Source organism: Bombus vancouverensis, chromosome 8 (assembly GCF_051014615.1).
Source record: "Bombus vancouverensis nearcticus chromosome 8, iyBomVanc1_principal, whole genome shotgun sequence".
NCBI classification, from domain to species: Eukaryota; Metazoa; Arthropoda; class Insecta; order Hymenoptera; family Apidae; genus Bombus; species Bombus vancouverensis.
In genome coordinates this window covers 18,309,636-18,328,857 of record NC_134918.1, presented here as the reverse complement: position 1 = coordinate 18,328,857, position 19,222 = coordinate 18,309,636, and the positions used below count along the sequence as shown (strand labels likewise).

The 19,222-nt window shown below is 30.4% G+C and overlaps 1 protein-coding gene across 3 annotated transcripts; it reads left to right on the top strand.

The window, feature by feature from the left end:
* The first annotated feature begins 7,482 nt into the window (after window positions 1–7,482).
* On the top strand, window positions 7,483–17,522 carry Kr-h1 (kruppel homolog 1). Of its 3 annotated transcripts, XR_004464606.2 has the most exons (4): window positions 7,483–7,741; window positions 10,415–11,186; window positions 11,713–12,515; window positions 13,941–17,522. XR_004464606.2 is itself a non-coding variant. In XM_033339559.2 (3 exons), exons 2-3 carry the CDS (start codon window positions 10,437–10,439, stop codon window positions 12,463–12,465), a joined length of 1,503 nt encoding a protein of 500 aa, XP_033195450.1. In that variant the 5' UTR covers window positions 7,483–7,741; window positions 10,415–10,436; the 3' UTR covers window positions 12,466–17,522. The 3 variants fall into 3 exon arrangements, 2 of the variants coding, with proteins under 2 accessions (XP_033195450.1, XP_033195451.1); XM_033339559.2 differs by having other exon boundaries at window positions 11,713–17,522; XM_033339560.2 differs by lacking the exon at window positions 7,483–7,741 and adding an exon at window positions 9,316–9,633 and having other exon boundaries at window positions 11,713–17,522.
* Window positions 17,523–19,222: the final 1,700 nt, after the last annotated feature.

Genomic DNA, 19,222 nt, shown 5'->3' with positions numbered 1-19,222 from the left:
CATTATTAAATTTATAATATTTTATCTTTCTTAATTTAAAAAATATATAACATTTCGTTTTATAGCCTTGTCTGGATTTATCATAATTGTTTTAGTAATAGAAAAATAACTAGCTAGAGAATGTTAATTATATTTCAAAGAAACCGAAACCTCTCGCGCTTGCGCAGAACGATGTCCGATGTTGTCACCATATTAATCTTTTGTCATCACTCGGCGGACGCTCGCCTCTATGTTTTAGTATAGGAGTGTTCAGGCCTATGTTATGTATATGACATATATACATGTATATAGTTATCATAAATATATATCATGACATAGATCATGTATATAGTTAACATAAACTTAATTAATTGAAACTAACAATAGACGTTTCAATATCGGTTACTGCTTATAAAACGGAAAATGAATATCCATAAATTGAAAGTCAATTTTAATCTTATAGGGAAAATTGCAATATGAATAAATAATTTTTATAATTTTAATAAACAATAAAAAATATTGTATATAATTTTACAGTAATACAGAATACATTATAAATACAGAATACAGAATCACATTAATAAACTAAATAAATTACTAAAACAAGCCTTTTTCGAAATACATAGTAGAAAATCGCTATATTAACCATTGTTTTGTTGCTTTGATCTGTATGCTGGTAGGTTCTTTTTAAACAGAACCCATTTTTTTTTGTAAAAAAAAAACATTTTGATTGTAAAAGACAATAACTCACTAATCAATTATAATTACTTATAAGTTAAAAAAAATGACATTTCTTACAAAACGTATTTTATAACTAATTAGTAATGAATTATTTATATAACAAATCGTATCTGTTCATTTTTTTTAAAAAGACATCTAACATATGATGTTAATGGTTAAGTAAGATACAAGTTAAATTCATAGGTACATTCGTAAAATCAAGCAAAGATATCTCAATTATTGAATAAATGACAATATAACCGATACGAATAGTCTAATTCAATATGTTCGATAAAATAGAATGAAAAATAACTTTTTTTATCGATTATATTTTATTAATCGCATACTAAGCAAACAAAAAATGTATAGTATCATGCTATTTTCACCTAGATATAGCACGTAACTTTTAGATTATGTAATGTGAGAAAGAGATGAATACGGAAGAGAAAGCTAGACAATGTCATGTTGGTATCCATACGACCTTGAAATGTAATATAGCGCGTAGTGCAGTTGGTGGCATACATTGTTGCACGTGGTGGAGTCATTGACTTTAGAAATACTTTCCACTTTCTACTTAATATGTCCTTGCTGATTTGACCTCCTTTGATCTCTTATCCCTTCTTTTCCCTACATCTTATACGTTGACTATAAGTACATCATAAAATAACGTCATATTAATTATATTTCCTGAAATATCAAGCATATAGAATTATACAAATTAATTAATTAATCATAGATTAATTTTCATAAACAATTTTAGATTGTATAATGGAATAAAACAGATCTTATAGTTGATATGTATTCTTATTTTGATGAATCGATAGTTATAAAGATTGGCAAATTTTTTTTTTCGTAACACTTATTTATAAATAAATAGACTACGGATGGTTATGCGTATTCATGTTTTTATAAATACAAGTAAAGAACTTAGAGTTTCACTCTTTAAATATTATAACTAATACTGCATTTTGGATATGCTTATATTTTTGAATATTATGTTCATTCTTTATATTTTTGTATATTTAAATTTTCTATAAATGTATAAACACCTACAGTAAAGACTCTAAGTTTAGAGAAGTGACACTAATCATCTATGATGATATCAATAAATGCTTACACAATTCTTTTGGATAACACAATAAAAAATAATAAACAAATAAAACAAACTAGGTTTGACAATCAAATATGTGAAATTTTATAAGTAAATTTTACAAATTTGTGTAAAAGGAAATCCATAATCTAAAATTCCCAATTTATCAATTCACTAATATCGTTAGTTTGTAAATTATTGCGCGATTTTGATAACAAATATTTGAATGAACAATTTCTATTTAAATATTAACTGTTAATATATATTTATTCGAAATATAACCATATTCATAAGAATATTTCGAAATAAGAAACACGAAAAATACCAAACCGGTTATTCTAATCGGTTGATCTATAATAAATACAATGATCAAAAAGAAATGTCTAACTCCTTTTACGATTGTTTTCGAAATTAAACTCCATCACTATACTGATACAAAATAAATATAAGAATATGTCTTGATAAAATTGATTTAGAATATATGATTAGAATATATAATTTTGTGTCACTCATTTTGAGTTATCGTATCAATTAAAACTAAGCGTTGGTCAATAAACACAGTTAGTACATTTTTTGAAGCTTTACTTTCCTTCCATAAATGTATATATAAACATACAGTATTCAACAAAAGTATTGGCACAGATTAGGTTTTCCTAAAATTAATAAAATTCTTTACCAAAATCTCTTGTAAAATATAATTCTAATCTGTTGATTAGATGTTAAGTATATTGTAATTCGTTATTGGTAAGTATCTGGTAAGTATAATGAAAATTAATAATAAAAATACACTATAGACTGTTTTTAACGAAACATAAGATTTTAATTACTATCAAATCGATACAAAAATTAATTTTATACCGATCTAGGAATTAAGATACCGTCAAAAATATAATAGCTTCGGAAATTTTGATTTCTTATACTATAGGTTAGTTCTAAATAAGGATTAAAATTGATATTTTCGATATTTACTTATGATATATTTAATATTTAAATTCGAAAGTTATATTACAGAAAGAAGTTAAATAAAAAATTATGAATTTTTATAAATTTATAAAAAAAATGTCCTATACCCATATTTTGTATATATCTATCTAGCGTATTATAGTTAGAAACATTTGATATTTTCTAAACATTTATGAGAAATTTGCAAAAATATATGAAATATTCAAAGTATAGTACTCGCATTAGTATAATATTTAACAGGTAAAAGAATCTCTACGTAGATTTCATATTTTTAACTATGTTTATAAAAATATAAAATTACATAAACATCTTGATGGTTAAAAATGAATACTAAACTTAAACTTGAAATATTCCAAATAATGGAAAAAATATACAGGTATCTAATCCGAAATAAAAGGTGTAGTATTGCGCTGTAGTTACAGATTAATTAGGAGTGCGATAAATTTTAAAATTGTACCCCTGTAAAACCCAAAATATGCAACTTATTATCTTCAATTAAGATGTTTTATTGATCTTGTCTGTATACAATGGATTGATATGTCGACTTTCGTCTCAACTTTTCAATCTACAGAACGGTGAAAGACCGGGAAGACGCGTTGGTCAATAAAAAAACAAATGAACCAGGTTATGTTTTCTCTTCCCTTTGCCATTTTGGTTTCACCACGATCGCGAGTCATTTCTAAGGTCGCCGCTGGCATAGCTTAAAACAAGTCGCGTTAAGATTGGTCAAGGTACGACATCGCTCTAGAGTTGATTGCTACCTCGACCGTAACCCCACTACTCTTGCCTCCCTACCCTCGAGATTTCTATTTGGTCCATAGCCCCACCAACCATCGCCCGACCTCTTGTACCTTCGACGCGACGTCTCGGAACTGGAATCCTTGTCGATCTCGCCGCGACCCCGACACTGCGTATGTTTAAGCCACGTAAGTCGTGTTGACCCACGTGCCTCCACAGGATCGTACATTGCACTAATGGCACCTTATGCTCTTAATTTGATATGTTATTGTTATACATATCGTGAAAATAATTATTTATTTTTTTCTACCAAAAAAACCTTTTATCAAAGAATGAAGAGAAATAAAAATATATGTTTTTTTAACTTTTCTAGTCACAGGTTATAAACTACCGATTTTAATTAATTCTCCTCTGCGGCATTAATAGATATGATGATAAAAGAAATTAAATATTCTAAATAAATTTTATGTTTTATCAATCACTTTAGGTAGAATGAATTTTGAATAGTTCCATATTAGGGATTTCTGGTATTATTATTGAAATTTTACAAAATCGCAAGTTACTAGTTATCAGTACCAATAAATCTTTTTTATAACAACAATAAATCTGGCGTAAAAGAAGTTAGATTTCCAATTAAATTTTTCATATTACTGGTAATTTGATTATACTATATGACATAAAACTGCAGAGTTATAAATATATATATATATATATATATATATATATATATATAATCTATAACTACTAACTTGTCTATTTACTAATATTATTAGCTAATAGATTATCAGTCATCATAGCTAGCAGAGCAGTAAAAGGATCCATGCAATCGTTTATCAGGTTTACGTTTCATAATAATGTCTAATTGGTAATTATGCAATTTAGTGATTTTTCTCAATTGAGATTATTTAACTCGAGTTGCATAACTGGAATAATATTATTTATCTTTTGCTACTCTGCAAACTTCTTATTAAAAAATATTCTTTATTCAAAATTTTACAAGACTCAAATTACGAATTGCTAATTCTAATCTATTTTCTTCTATGACAGTAAGTTTGGTGATAAGAAAATTGTATAATTTGTCAATTATTTTTGGCAAAATTGCAAAATTGTAAAAGAGAAGCCTATAACTTACAAATTATAATTTAATTACATATTGATCACTAGATTATTATCATTAAATTACCATCGATTAGTAAATTATTGTTCAAAATATAATGCAGTTGCAAATGACAATTAAGATTTGAAACGATAATTCTGTTTACATTCACGTGTTACAAAGTGTTGACATATTTTAAATACGCATTAAAAGTATCGTTAATTAATGTATTATATAATACATATGTACTTCGCATTCTATTGTTATCTCTTTTTGTAATAGAGATATGAATGCGCAATAACGATTCCGAGTCCGAATGTATGTAAAATAATTGAATGCGGTTTGACGTAATTCAAACCCGGAAACGTGTTTCGAAAGTGCTCCTTATAGTACAATAAAAATGATCAAAGCACGCGATAAAATTAATTTAAAAAAAGTTGTGATAAGAACTTGATGTAGTAGTACTTTTTCTAATGTAGTAAACTCCTGAGTATATTTATTTTATGTATACTTTTATTTTAATGTTCAATTTTGAAAGCATAATAATGTGGCGGCGATAAATTCAGGTTTGGAGAAATATACGTCTATCTATACGCCTATCTATTTATTATCTGACTTATTACCTGAATCAACGAATATGTATCGATGAAGGACCACTATCATAACGTTCTAGTTACAAATACTTTTGAAAATTTATATACAATTTAATATAATTTATAAGTCTCAATTTATCCAATATATGTATGCATAAGTTATTTCAATAACATTAAATATTACATGTAAAATGAATAAAATATTAACAATATTGAAAAAATACTATGTATTGTAATATTATGAATATTACAATGTAAAGAAATATAAAAAAGGTATTAAAATATATCAAAACTGCAAAATGATATTAAAAAATCAATAAATTGTACTAGAATCGTTATATCATCTTCGATATAACATAACATATAAAATATCAAGGATATTAAGAAACATATTTTGCTTTGAATTATACTAAAATAATCAGCATATGCACATGTACTTGTAAACCCCAATTTATCTACTTTATACATTATTCTAACGAGATATTTAAAAAATATGAAACTACATTAAAGATATTAAAAATATTGTAAGATACAAAAATATTTTAGAAATATTAAGTAGTATTAAAAAATGAATAAACTTATGATGTTCTATTTTGATGTTCTATTTTAGCAAAATTAATTAGATATCTTTGAAACCAAACTGGATTCAAATAGAATTGAAAAAAGTTTTCCTTGATCTTCATTTTCATTTTCAGGTTATTTATGAACTGACAGAAATAACGAAGAAAGGAATTAAAGTATTCAAAAACATTCGATGAAATTTTAATATTGTTAGATACGGTGTTGTTGCTACCGTCACTGCTATCGTCTACACACTACACACCGCCAGCACAGTCTCTCAGGGGCACCACTACACAAAAAGCGAGGAGTACCAGTGTAGCCCCGTCGTTCTTGCCACCGCACGCGGCGTCCAATGCCCCGTCCGGAGGTAGCAGCCGTGGTTTCCACTCGGCACACGTGCACCGCGCGCAGTGGGTCATTGCTCTCCTGTGTTCGAAAGTAATATCGTTACAGCGCACGGCACTTGTCCCAGGCATGATCACCACGAAATGCAACTAATTTGCTCATTTATAATTAATTACGTACTAATATATACCTATAATGAACTCGCTAGATTCTTCAACTTTTTTTTAATTTCTTGTCTAACGTAACCAATTTCTTCAATTCCATAGGTTTGTTTAGTAATTATGTTAAATTTTAATATGTACAAATTTGTAAGTATCTTAGGTAAAATGTTTGTCGAATTTTATTGTGATAAAATAAAAGATAAAATTTTCGTGTATCGTGACAAAAAGAGAACTAATGATACATACCAAGGAAACAATAATGACAGATAAGGCAAGGATAGTCAACTAGTGACGAAAACTGAAAGAAAGAAAGAGAAAGTAATACACGCGCCGATCATGAATTCACCAACACATTTGCGTCGACCGGATTTAACCTCTGGCAGCTTCCTGTACCGGCTGTTAAATATCATGCAGACTGCCTTTTCCTCGTCATTAATGAACACTCCTTTTCGATGTGCTAATGTTTTTGCATTTACAGGTGTATATGAATACCTGATAACTAATGCTTTTAACTTTTATAAAAATATTTTACTTTTTGTATTTTTCAAAATACATACATGTAAACATTGGGAATTAAAGATCTTATTTCTTTCAATTTAATGTTTATGACTATATATAATATATATATAAATTATAACATGTATGTAGTATTTCATACATGTATTTACAAAAGTTGTTATTTTTAAAATAACATAATAAATATGACAGTGTTGTATTTTAATACCGTTTATTTACTAATTTTTGCATTTTTTACTCAAAAATTTGCTAAATAGAAATAACTGTTTATCTATATAATACTACATGCACATACACTATATGCCCAATATAAATAATTTTCGAACCCGAAAGTCGAGTGAACCGACTTAGATTCGACGTAAGTGATATAAATCCCGAGCCGAATACATATTTTGATTATTCTAGCGATGGTAACAAATCTGTGATTAATCAACCTTATCATAACGTACGGTGGCGTCACATATGCGTGTGTAGAATACGCGTCTCAGTCTCTATAGACTGAAGATATCTATGTCTCCGTCTGTCGACGGTCTTTGTCATGCTTATATCGCGGGGTCGGCCGAAACCACGACTACTGCCTCCACGTGCTGCGAAAAGCACTTACTCGCCCTAAATTGTAGGTCGCCGCCGTTGTTGCAGTAGTGGGGGCAACCAGAGTGGAGGGGCAGGGTCGAGCACGGCACTTCGGTCATGATCGATGATTTCCGTCGCCGTTCGGTATGGCCAGGCGGTAAACATTACACAGTACGATTGGCCGTGTCCTGAGGGTCCTTTGGTTTCGTTTTCGAGTTTGAGTTTTTCGTCGGCATTCAGTTGGTGAGAAGTGACAAACAAACGTGATATGCGTTAAAGAGAACATCCGTAATTCGTTTCTGTTCTGATTTCTCGCGTTATTTCGTTTATTCGTTGTTCTCCAGAGGATGATGAGCTGGAACGTGGGATTTCTTGGCCGTGGAAGGGTTTAACGAAAACCTCACAGGTGGGAGATTTTGACATTTCTGCGTCATATATTCCACGAGAAACAATAAATTTATAATAGAGACTTTTGATACTGTGGATTTTTAAAGACTATTGAAAACGATAGTTAAACGTAGTTTTGCTTACATTCCTTTCAATTAGCTAAATTAACATACGTACTGGAATTTTATTATATAAAAAATTGTAAAATCAATGACAATTTAAAAGAAATGATAATTTGAATCTGTACTCGATTTTTTTATGGACAGCCAATGTTAAGATGTAATACAAAATTAAGTATTTTTTTTTTTAATTTTCGAAAAACATCATTATTAAGAAAGTGGAGGAAAGAGCGAGAAATTGCTGACTCTGAAATCGATAGTTTTCTCCTTGGCCGCGAACTTCGGTCGCGCTAGTGGCGCTATTTTTCGTGATCAATCGCATTTTCCGTATCCTGGAAGTGTTGCGAAATTGATAAAAAGGATAGGAGATTGAGGTGGGGGGAGGGGATATCTTTGTGATAAAAAGAAAGAAAAATCGCGATAGATTCGCTTAGGAGAGGCGATATGTAGCTGCGGTTCGTGATGTAACTCAACGTCCTTACTGCGCGGCGAGTTGCACGAGGTCGGTGATCGCTATAAAAAAATGCGGCGAATACACGTGGAGGCAGTGGTAGGCGGTTTCTACCGCGGCGCGGTATTGCACCACCGCCGACCGCGACGACTGCCTCACTGAGAGCCGCGCGTGCAGGTTTAACCCAGCCTTAACCTATTCTGAACCGACGACCTCGTACGAATGTGCGAACAATGTCGGGTTTCTTCAATAAGCTTTCCTATTAAATTAGAAATTTAGATGTCAAGCGTTTCCATTACGTCTTGCTATTTAAATAGCCTTCAAGGAATATACTAAATTAATTTTACTCGAAAGATTAATATGTATGTATATTTATTAAGATCAGTGGAGCTACTGCTGTTTTACTACGTATCTCTGATGGCATTAATTAAAATTTAAAATGGTCTTGTTACACGATTTCATAAAAAATTTATCGAAATTTGTTTGAGATAAGATTATTATTATTATGTCTTAAGAAATTGATTGAGAAATACTTAATTAATAAATGGTAAATAAATCTTTGGTTGTAAAAATACTAATAAATGTCAATCTAAATATTCTTAATTTTATTGATATAGTACGTAACAGATTAAAATGATAATTTTTATTTCAGGCTATTGTGTAATGGAAATTTCTTTACTTTCATATATATAAATTTCTGTAGAACGAAATTGATAATGTGTATTCTAATTAGCAAACTCTCTATTTCATATTTGTTAACAATTATTACTAAAAAGATAAAAATAATCTTACAAATTACTTTTTATACAATAATACAAAATGAAAGAAAAAATATAGCTTCTTAAAACATAAAGTCAACAGTAATGGTGTATTATATAGTAAATAAATTAGTAGGAAAATATCTTTGGTAAGTGGTTAAGATGATCATCGTCTTTTTCTAAATAAACGGAATGAAAAGGTAGTGAGCGTGACAGGTTCGGTGCGTCGATAATACGTTCGGGTCCATCATAGGCCCGGTAAAATCGGGGACGGGCTAAAATTGCAGGATGCGTGCGCGTATTTGATGCGTGAGCGTGCGTGTACCCACGGGGCGGCGCGTCGCACGATTCGTGGGCGTTTTTTTAGGATTTGAAAAGAGTCAAATGGTGGGGAACGGAGCCGTATTACCCCAGTGTTTCGAAGCAGCGCGTAATCAAAGCGTTTAGACACAGTTGCGTTCACACGTAGGACGACGCAACGTCATACTGTTTCCTTCTTATCTATCGCATGTCGATCTACCTCACAAGAATAGTCTTCCACTGTACAAATAAATGCTTTATTGTTATTGTTATTATTCTACAGGTAAATCGACTTGATGACGTTTTTGTATTTATATTTATATTTTTTTAAATAGAGTTTGATGATCAAAATTATAACTTCTGTACTATAAAAATATCGCATTTTCTTTTTCTTTTTTTTCTTCCTTTTAAATGAATTTTGATGATTATAATTGATTATATATAAGATTTATTCTTTTTTTTGTATTATAAAATTTTTCTGGACAGATATATTTAAAGACAGTACCTGTTATATATTGTGTTGATTAATTGTAACTTTGAGCGATGCTTTTTAAAACATTTTTTATAGAAAATAGATTCGTTACCGTTTTTATAATTTACTTCGTAATATTTGTAATTTGTAAAAAATATATGTGCACTGAATTATTGAAGAACATTGTGAAATGCTTTTAATGTTATGTACATTGTTGCAGCATGCCATTTGTTTTCATGACAGAGTCACGTAAATAAATTCCATTGTAATACTGAAATCCAAATATAATACTTACACTTGTCTTTAAAATGATCATTTTTCGATTTCATTACTTCAATTCAATTTATCCAGATATAAAAAGTGAAATAAGTATTTACGAAGGCTCGCTACAAATATGTTAATTTATTTAATAAATGCCTTTAATTTATTTATTAATAGCATTTTCAAATAATAAATTTTTCACCTGATTTTTAAAACAGTGTTTTTCAACTGCGAATTACTTGTAGTGATTCCATATTCTATGGTAAATTTAATAACTTTAAAAAATCCTATTCAATAAAAATCAGCCATCGTTTTCTTCTATTACTTTCAGATTGATACGTTCGTAGCGAAGAATGGTGAGTTACTATCAAGCGAAACAGATGACAAATTCGACGAGTATGTCGGTCAACAACGAGATATCAACCGTGGAGCCAGTAAACCCGGTGAAAAGTCTCGTATGTAGTCCGGATTTGAGCGTGTTCACACCAGCGTGCAGTGGCGAGACTCTATCGGCAAACGTCGAGGAGAAGACGTACCAGTGTTTGCTGTGTCAAAAGGTTTTTAATCAGAAGAGTTTGTATCAGAGCCACCTCCGTTCGCACGGTAAAGAAGGCGAAGATCCTTACCGATGCAATATTTGCGGGAAAACTTTTGCGGTACCTGCGCGATTGACTAGACATTATCGTACGCATACTGGTGAAAAACCGTACAGATGCGAATTTTGTGGTAAATCGTTTTCCGTAAAAGAGAATTTAAGCGTGCATCGTCGTATACATACGAAAGAAAAGCCTTATAAGTGTGGTGTGTGCGAACGTGCATTTGAACATAGTGGTAAGCTGCATCGACATATGCGAATTCACACCGGAGAACGGCCACACAAGTGTACAGTCTGCTCGAAAACGTTCATTCAAAGCGGACAGTTGGTAATACACATGCGCACGCATACCGGGGAAAAACCATACGTTTGCAAGTCCTGTGGCAAGGGATTTACATGCTCTAAGCAACTGAAGGTACATACCCGCACGCACACCGGGGAGAAACCTTACACTTGCGACATCTGTGGTAAAGCCTTCGGTTACAACCATGTCCTCAAATTGCATCAGGTTTGTTCACTTCTGATAATATACTATGCATAGATGAAGTTTTGTATATATAAAATCTCCATAATTTATTCACTGATATTACTTTATATTAACACTTATATTTAGCTATAATTAATATAACTTATATTCTAACCATTTGTTGCTTTAAACAAAGATTACATAATAATATTATATTATTTTATAATAACATCAATATAAAGTAAACTCAGTTTCATAAGGATAAGTCCAAGATTTAATGTATTATAATTACATATATAATTATATATACCTATACGCATATACATGATTTCTTAAACATTATCATCAGGTATATGTAAAATTTAATTAAGGCCTTCCAAATTTTACATACACCTGATAATAAAGTTTAAAATTTAATGGTTAAAATTTAATTAATGCCTTTCAAATTTTAATTCAAATTAATGTTACGTTATAAAATGTAAATTATAATGATTTTGTAATTGTTTTGTAATTTTAATGTTCCATTAGAGACTTAAACTCATATAATAAACTATTATAAATGTATTAGGTTGCCCACTATGGTGAAAAAGTTTATAAGTGCACACTATGTCATGAGACGTTTGGTTCAAAGAAGACAATGGAGTTACACATTAAAACACATTCAGACTCATCGGTCACTGGTTCTCCTCGGGACTCACCAATTGAGCCAGAGATTGAGATCTCGCAGGCAAATAGTGTAGGCACTGCTAGTGACAAGGAGAACTGCAAGACTGAAGAGCCAATTGATGATGCTGCTGCTTATGACGACACTCCACGAGAATTTCCTTATTACATGTATTCTAGAGAGCAGTATTCACAACCGCTTCTGATGCCTAGTGAAGATAGAGCTTTTCAAACGACGTCTGTAGTCCCTGTAGAACAGTCTCACTTGTTTCTGTATCCTGAGGTTTCTCCAACATACACTGGTCTTGGAATTCAAAGCAACGAATTTGTCAGTGACTGCTCGTCTCTTCTCAATTTACCAGGGAACGACGCTCGTAGAAGAGTAGAGGCTGCGCTAGAAGCAGTCGAAGAAGAAAGACAGAGGGAGTATGGCATCAGGATTGAAAGAGAACCGATTTTAACTCCTCCAAGTAGCAATCCCGTAAGTCCTGTTCCTTCGCCGGATCCTCTCGATTTGGCAATTCCAGTACGAGAAACGTTAATTCTCCCTCCAAGAAAACGGTGTAAAATGATCCTGGAGTCAATGGAAAGTGAGAGAAATGGTCTTATCGCCTCTCAAAGACAGAACTCTGTTATCCAATTTGCAAAAGCATCATAGTGCAAGATGTGGAAGAAATTGATTCCGAACCAGTGATAATTTCATAGATGGTGAGACATAATCTAAGTTTTGTGAGGAGGTATAAAGAACTAGATACTAGAGGTGTCCGGTTATGCCTATGTTCAGCAACGGAACGAACCTCTTGATAAATGAAATCGGACGGCTTCTTGGCACACTCGTTTTGCCCGAATGTTTCGGGATAAGCATGAACTGACAGTATTGCTTTGCATCGGTTCGACAGAAGATCGACTCAAAAGCCCGATAGATCCAGCTATGTATTAAGAGGAGATTGATAAACATGTTTTTTGTATGCTAATTTAAAACTGTAAAGCATTTGGTTTTTTCATATAGAGTTTGTAGCAAACAGCGTGCTTTTAGTCGTTTATACTTGTTTTATTTTAACCTTATACTTTATTTTTTATGTAAAGTCATTGAAATATTTTGTAATTAACTTAAAATCATTGTTAAAGTAAAAAGAATCTTTCTTCCAAATTTTCCAAATATAATATTTATTCATTTAAGATTTATCATCACCGTTTCTTTCCATTTCCTTTTAATACGTAGTTGAATGTATCGGGCTCTGAAACCAATCCTGTCCGACTTTTGCCTAGCCGATCAAAAGCGATACTGCCCGTTCATGCTTATTCCGAAACATTTCGGAATCCGAGCAAAACGGGTGTAGTGAGTCCCGCTCGAAATTCTTTTTTTGTTGGTCCGTTTTAAAGTTCGGAACATGTTCGAGACGATCCGCACATCTCTACGAGATATACATTCAGAGTAGTAATGGGCTGAAAAAATTCAGATAACTAATGTTACAAATTACTGAAGAACTTGTTGAGCTTTTAATTGTCTTAACAAACTTTGAATTTTGGAGTATAACGATTAAAATATGACATAGAAATAATTTTAATGCACTGATAAAATATTTCAATACTGTTACAACAAATTCAAAGATTTTAAGACTTTTAAATCTTACATTATATTGAAATAAGATAGACATTTAAGAGAAAGATGAAAAAATGCCCATTGCTAACTGATTAAAGAACTTTGTGCTGCGGGAATGATAGAGTTATCTTGCAGTGGAATTTCACTGCGGTATTATACGATCTGAGTTAATTGTTTTTATACCGAGTATTTTCTGAATATTTTGGGGTTTTCTTCAAACATTCAAATACTTTTTCAAAACGAAGTACAAAGAATAAGAAATTGATGGAAATAATTTTTCTAATAGAGTCGTATTTAATTTTTGCGACTGACAAGAAACATTTAATTAGTAATCGAACTGACAATAACTTTTCTTACATTTTGAACTGTGAAAGTTTGAAGAAAGTCGAAAATTATATCGGAAAATATACTTTACAAGCCTTAAATGAACCAATAGAAAAACGTCCAGTAATTTTACCACTTGAAAAAGTAATTCTGAAAACTTTGCAGTCTAATAAGAGTATGATACAGTGGCCTCATTACATTCGCAGATTCAACTGGTTCCGAGAACTGTTTACACGTGCCTCAGGGTAAACATCGTAACACACTTAGAGCTCGCCAGCAGATCATCTATTACTTATAAACTGCCAAAGGATATAAAGGAAATGCTAGCTCTTTTCGTACTATCGCAAGCTATTTGGAACATTTTTGACAAGAATAATATCAGAAAAGGATTCCCATTCAGAACTGCATTAGCTGAACATTATGAATCTAAAAATTGTATAACTTACAATGTTAAATGATTTTATTTTATTTTTAAAAACGCCGAAATTCTGCGTTATAAAGAATGAGATCGTTCGTTCTACTTTCTTCAATATAATATGCGTAGCTGGCGTGCTCAGTGTAATTTTTCGTATTTCACGTTATATAATATATATAGATATGTGTGTGTGCGTGTGCATATATGTATGTACATCATTGAATTGTAACGAATTAGTGTAAAAGTAATGAAGATCGTGCAGGTCACCGTGGCAGAACTAGCATCATCATTATAGAGGGCTTAGAACGATCGTAATCGGGAGAATTTTTAGATTTTATTTTAACTTTTGTTGTACAAAAAAAAAAGTACAAAAATATTTGACACAAAGAGTATAAATAATACGATTAACCTATTATAATATTTCTAAAAGTCAACCAATTCAAATTCTGAACAAATGAATTCAAATAAATTATTTAATCTTTTATATTGATAAATTATAATTTAAAATTTTATCCAGATTTTAAAAATTTGAGATAAACAATCGAACGTATCGACTATTTCCGAAGCCTACGCCACTGTTACCAAAAATGAATCGTTTTCTTCCTCCAAGTAATTTATTCCTTTTTTCTGGAGGTTAAATTAAAATGTTATGCGTGTTTGCTATATTATAAGGTTTTTCTATATCCAACGTTTACGCGAAGATCAAAGATTTAAATTTCTTGCCAAAACTAACAAGACTGATACCAGTCTAAAGAAAAATTTTCTTTGCATAAACAAATTTCCAACTACGTATTAATACGATGCGATAAAAGTGATATTAAAATATGTTATTGCTCAATTTCGTCATCATTAGTCTCGTAATGTTTGTTTAAACAAACTGTTTAAATCATCCTTATTAATGATTTATCATTGCATTGAAAGCGAACAGGAAATACATTGAAGGCACTGTACAAATTCAATTTACATACTTTCATAAATGATTACTTTTAATTCCAAAATGCGCTTCCAGATGGCGCTAGTTTGCTGTCACAAATTGGTAACAATATTTAATCCTGTAATAATTGGTATATTAATATCTTGCAGTTTATTCTTTTCTTTATTTCTTAACAAATGTATACAAATTATGAATTGCTTTAAATTCCTTTGTAATCCATTTGCAGTTACTGGTCTGTTTTACAAATTTATTGAAATTTCAATGTATTTATATTATCAGTATCTTTGGTGTATTAATTCTTCAATATTGACTATATTAAGGCCTCTGTCGATACAGTAGTTTCTGTACAGCAGCTGTCCGTGAAAAAAATAGATTCAATTTAGAACAAAACACTTTACTTGTGTTTCTATATATCTATTATGATAGAAGAAAGCATAACAAAAGGTTCAACTATCTGTTTCGTTAAACCATCAGGATCCGCAAATATGATTGTAGAAGCACACTAATTTCAAGTACAAAAGCATTGAGTCAAATTCAAGATTCAACAATCTTATAAAAAAAAAGAAAAAAAAAAGAATTAATATTATATATGTATATTTAATTCCCAATGAGTAGTATTGACTACCTTAAGAGGCTTAGTTTTAATGAAACAGATCTTACTGGAATATAACTGATCAAAGTTCTCACTGTGAGAGTGGAGCTGGTAAGGAAGAAAGTACCAAACTCATTATTAAAAACTTCATTATGCCAGAGTATCGAGAGGAGCTATGCTCACTGCCAGTACAAGTATGTCTGTGTATACAACACATACGAGTTTAATATTAAATATTAAATTGTATCGTCACAATTTACAATTTGAAGCCATTTGTATTTACATTTGGCATCGCTCCAGTATGGCATACGGAATGTTTTATAAATTGTGAAATAATTTAATGGTAGATTTCGCGAAATGCATCAAATAAGCGACAGCGTAATAATGTTAATAATATTAAATAAATTTAACAAAAAAATAAATTACACACGAAGTTTGAATCTGTATTTATAGCCGAATTTGATATTATCATTTTTATTGTAACATTCTGAAGTTCGCTTCAAAAATATTATAGTTCATAAAATTTTATTATGGTCTTATTATGAAAAGCGTTTTAACATTATTAAAATTAAATGTACTTTGCGTTTAAATCTACCACTAATTATCGATCTGTGGTTTATAAAACAGCTTGAGTATACACTGAGCCATGTTTATATTAATAAGTAATGTAATATTTATATAGGAGCTCATGTATATTACACCTTTTCCTTTTCTTCTTCTTCTTTTTTTTTTTTTTTTTTTACGAGAATGATTCGACACGTGGCCTATTCCTATTTTTTAAGACGTTGAAACTTTTTGTTGTGTGCGAATTATATTCTCATTTATTATATAAATCACGCATGACATGAATTTTATGTGCAATTGTATATTTAAGTTTTCTGGGGCGATTCGATTAGCGCTTCCCTTTCTTCATTGTTTTATTAACTCTCAGTAAACATGTTTTTAACTAAGAAAATACTCGAGTGTATTGTTAGAAATTTTAATGATTGTTATTATTGTTGATTTCGAAGCGCTTGAAATTAGCTTACCATAAAAATTCGTTTTTCATTAAGTCATCGAGCATAGGCCACGTGAGAGTATATGGAGAAAGAAAATGGATGCGAATTGTTAAGTATTACGATAATGATAAGAAATAGATTGAAATGTGCAGAGACAGCTCTAGTGTAATATTATGATTATCTGTTATTACTTATTATTTTTAAGATATACAAATACATGCCAAATGGGATGTGTTTTATCCCATTATCTCGAGCGTGTGGAACTGATTACACATAAAGAAAAAGAAAGAAAAGAGTTTTGTAGAGATTCATTTATACAAGATACTTTCAATAAGAACAGAAGAGTACATTTGTATAAGAGTCCAAAAGGAACGAATGTATTTTTTCGTTTCTCGCGCCCTCATTGATCGATCAATAAAGTAGAAAACGTATAATAATAAAATATCAGTGTTCATTACGAATTAACAAAGATAGAAACAATGACAGAGAGATCAGCGCGCGTGAAACTGAAAAATAAATATCCTTTCAAAAATTACTCGCTGCAATAATTTTAATTGCAATTAATTTTAAGTCGAGGCATCATCCTTCGTTATTTTTTGCATCGACAAGAATTTCCAGAGGTCAGAAATTTTCCGATAATTGATAGGCACTAATAATTGTATTTTCTTGTTTTACTCCGCCAAAGTGCGTACGAATAATTTCATAGTCAGCCTTCGACAGGAAATATATTTATTTATTTAATATATGTAGCTATATCTATATATTATTTATATATGTATTTTTTTTGCCGTATGTCGGAACAAACTTTCGTGTATTCACTGCATTAAAATATATTCTATCGTAAATGTTGTTTTTGGAATTTTACGTTTAATTTTAAATAATAAGCTTACACAAAACATGGTTTTATCATGTGTACACCTCATGAATCTATTCGCCAATGTTTTGGTACTTTTACTACAAACACAATACATATATCTTTACCTCGATTTGAATTTGACACGCCAGGCATTTGGAAAGTAACGTTTTACATTTCTCGTTATATTTCGCAGACAATACAGTATAACTATATTAAAGTTAGAATTATGCAGTTTTTAACGAGACACGTGATGCTTTTGCTAATGTCTTTATAATTATCAATTAAAGTAATTGATCTTGTTTGCATTTCTAAAATTCTTGTTTTCAATAATCCAATAAAAAAAGAAGGGATTAATATTTGATAATTCCACTTGTACATATATTCGTATGTTTACTTTCTTTGTGCAACATTAAATTACAGAATTTAATTTAGCGTCAACTGCCTGCCATTAATTAGTATATACAAAAATATATAGATATGCATTATACATACGTATGTACAATTTGTCTGGTTTATTGAACTCATAACGTTCGAATGCCAAAAAATATGAATGATATGAAAAAATGTTTCAGGTAAAAATTATATGATATCGAGGGAGACATAGTATGTCTTTTGCCTATTTGACCTTGCGATGACATCGAAACGTCCTATGAAAATCGTAATAAAATTTTTAAATGGGAACCTACTTTTTTATAACGTATTCTTGTAGCTGTCATTTAGATGTTCCCGAGACACTACACTACTAACTAGTGTCTTTCGCATTATGCAAATTGCCGTAATAAATACAGTATATACTGGGTGTCTCGTTTTAATCGTTTGTCGTGATTATCTCTTAAACTGTTTGTTATTCCAAACTATTTTTATGCTTCAGGCGTGATTTATTTTGTTTCAAGAGATATTCTAAGGCGAATTCATTAATCTAGAATATATGGATTTTTATGATTATCTGGTGGTACCTTATGAAATTTTGTAAGAGATAAAATTTATTTTAAAAAAACCACTATATCTACGATAATATGAATTACCATAAGAATTTTCCAAGAAATTAATTATATTATAAACATCAATAATAAATAATAACACAAAAAATTGAAAAATTAAATTGAGACACCCTATATATGAGATGTTCCATAAATTTTATTATATGTACAGATTTAGTAAATTTATTGAATAAGTATGCATTATATATTGATACGTTAGATATATCGAGTTGTATGATTTTTTTATTATACCTTTTATACATACATATACATACATATACATATATACATACAACAAATTTTATAAATATTCGCCCTTTTAAAATATTTCTTGACAGGAAATATAGTTGCTTTTAGCCTTGTGTATTTATTTAATGTTAAATTAAACAGGCATCATTAACGTTCAATTAAATTAATTGATTAACAACAAAAATATTAAATTAGTAAATTAGTTGGCACTAGGTGTTACAAGCTTCTTAATGTATTAATATAATTAATCTATATATTTTCGTTATTGAATTATACAAATACATTTTCAAAACTATTTTTGGTTTATTTATTAAGAGATTATTACGATGTAGTATATCTTGCATATAAAAATACATATAAAATTTATATTGTTTCACTTTGGAGGAATACGACCGGTGAACACTGCTTTCATCCCTCAAAGTGACATAGTTTAAATTTAACTCTAGTTCCTTGGATCTTTCGAG

What these genes read in the sequence shown, in the direction of transcription:
- Kr-h1 (XM_033339559.2), top strand. Translation starts at nt 10,437, where the DNA reads ATGGTGAGTTACTATCAAGCGAAACAGATGACAAATTCGACGAGTATG. An exon ending in ATGTCCTCAAATTGCATCAG is followed by an intron (nt 11,187 to 11,712) that starts GTTTGTTCACTT and finishes TAAATGTATTAG; the next exon opens with GTTGCCCACTATGGTGAAAA.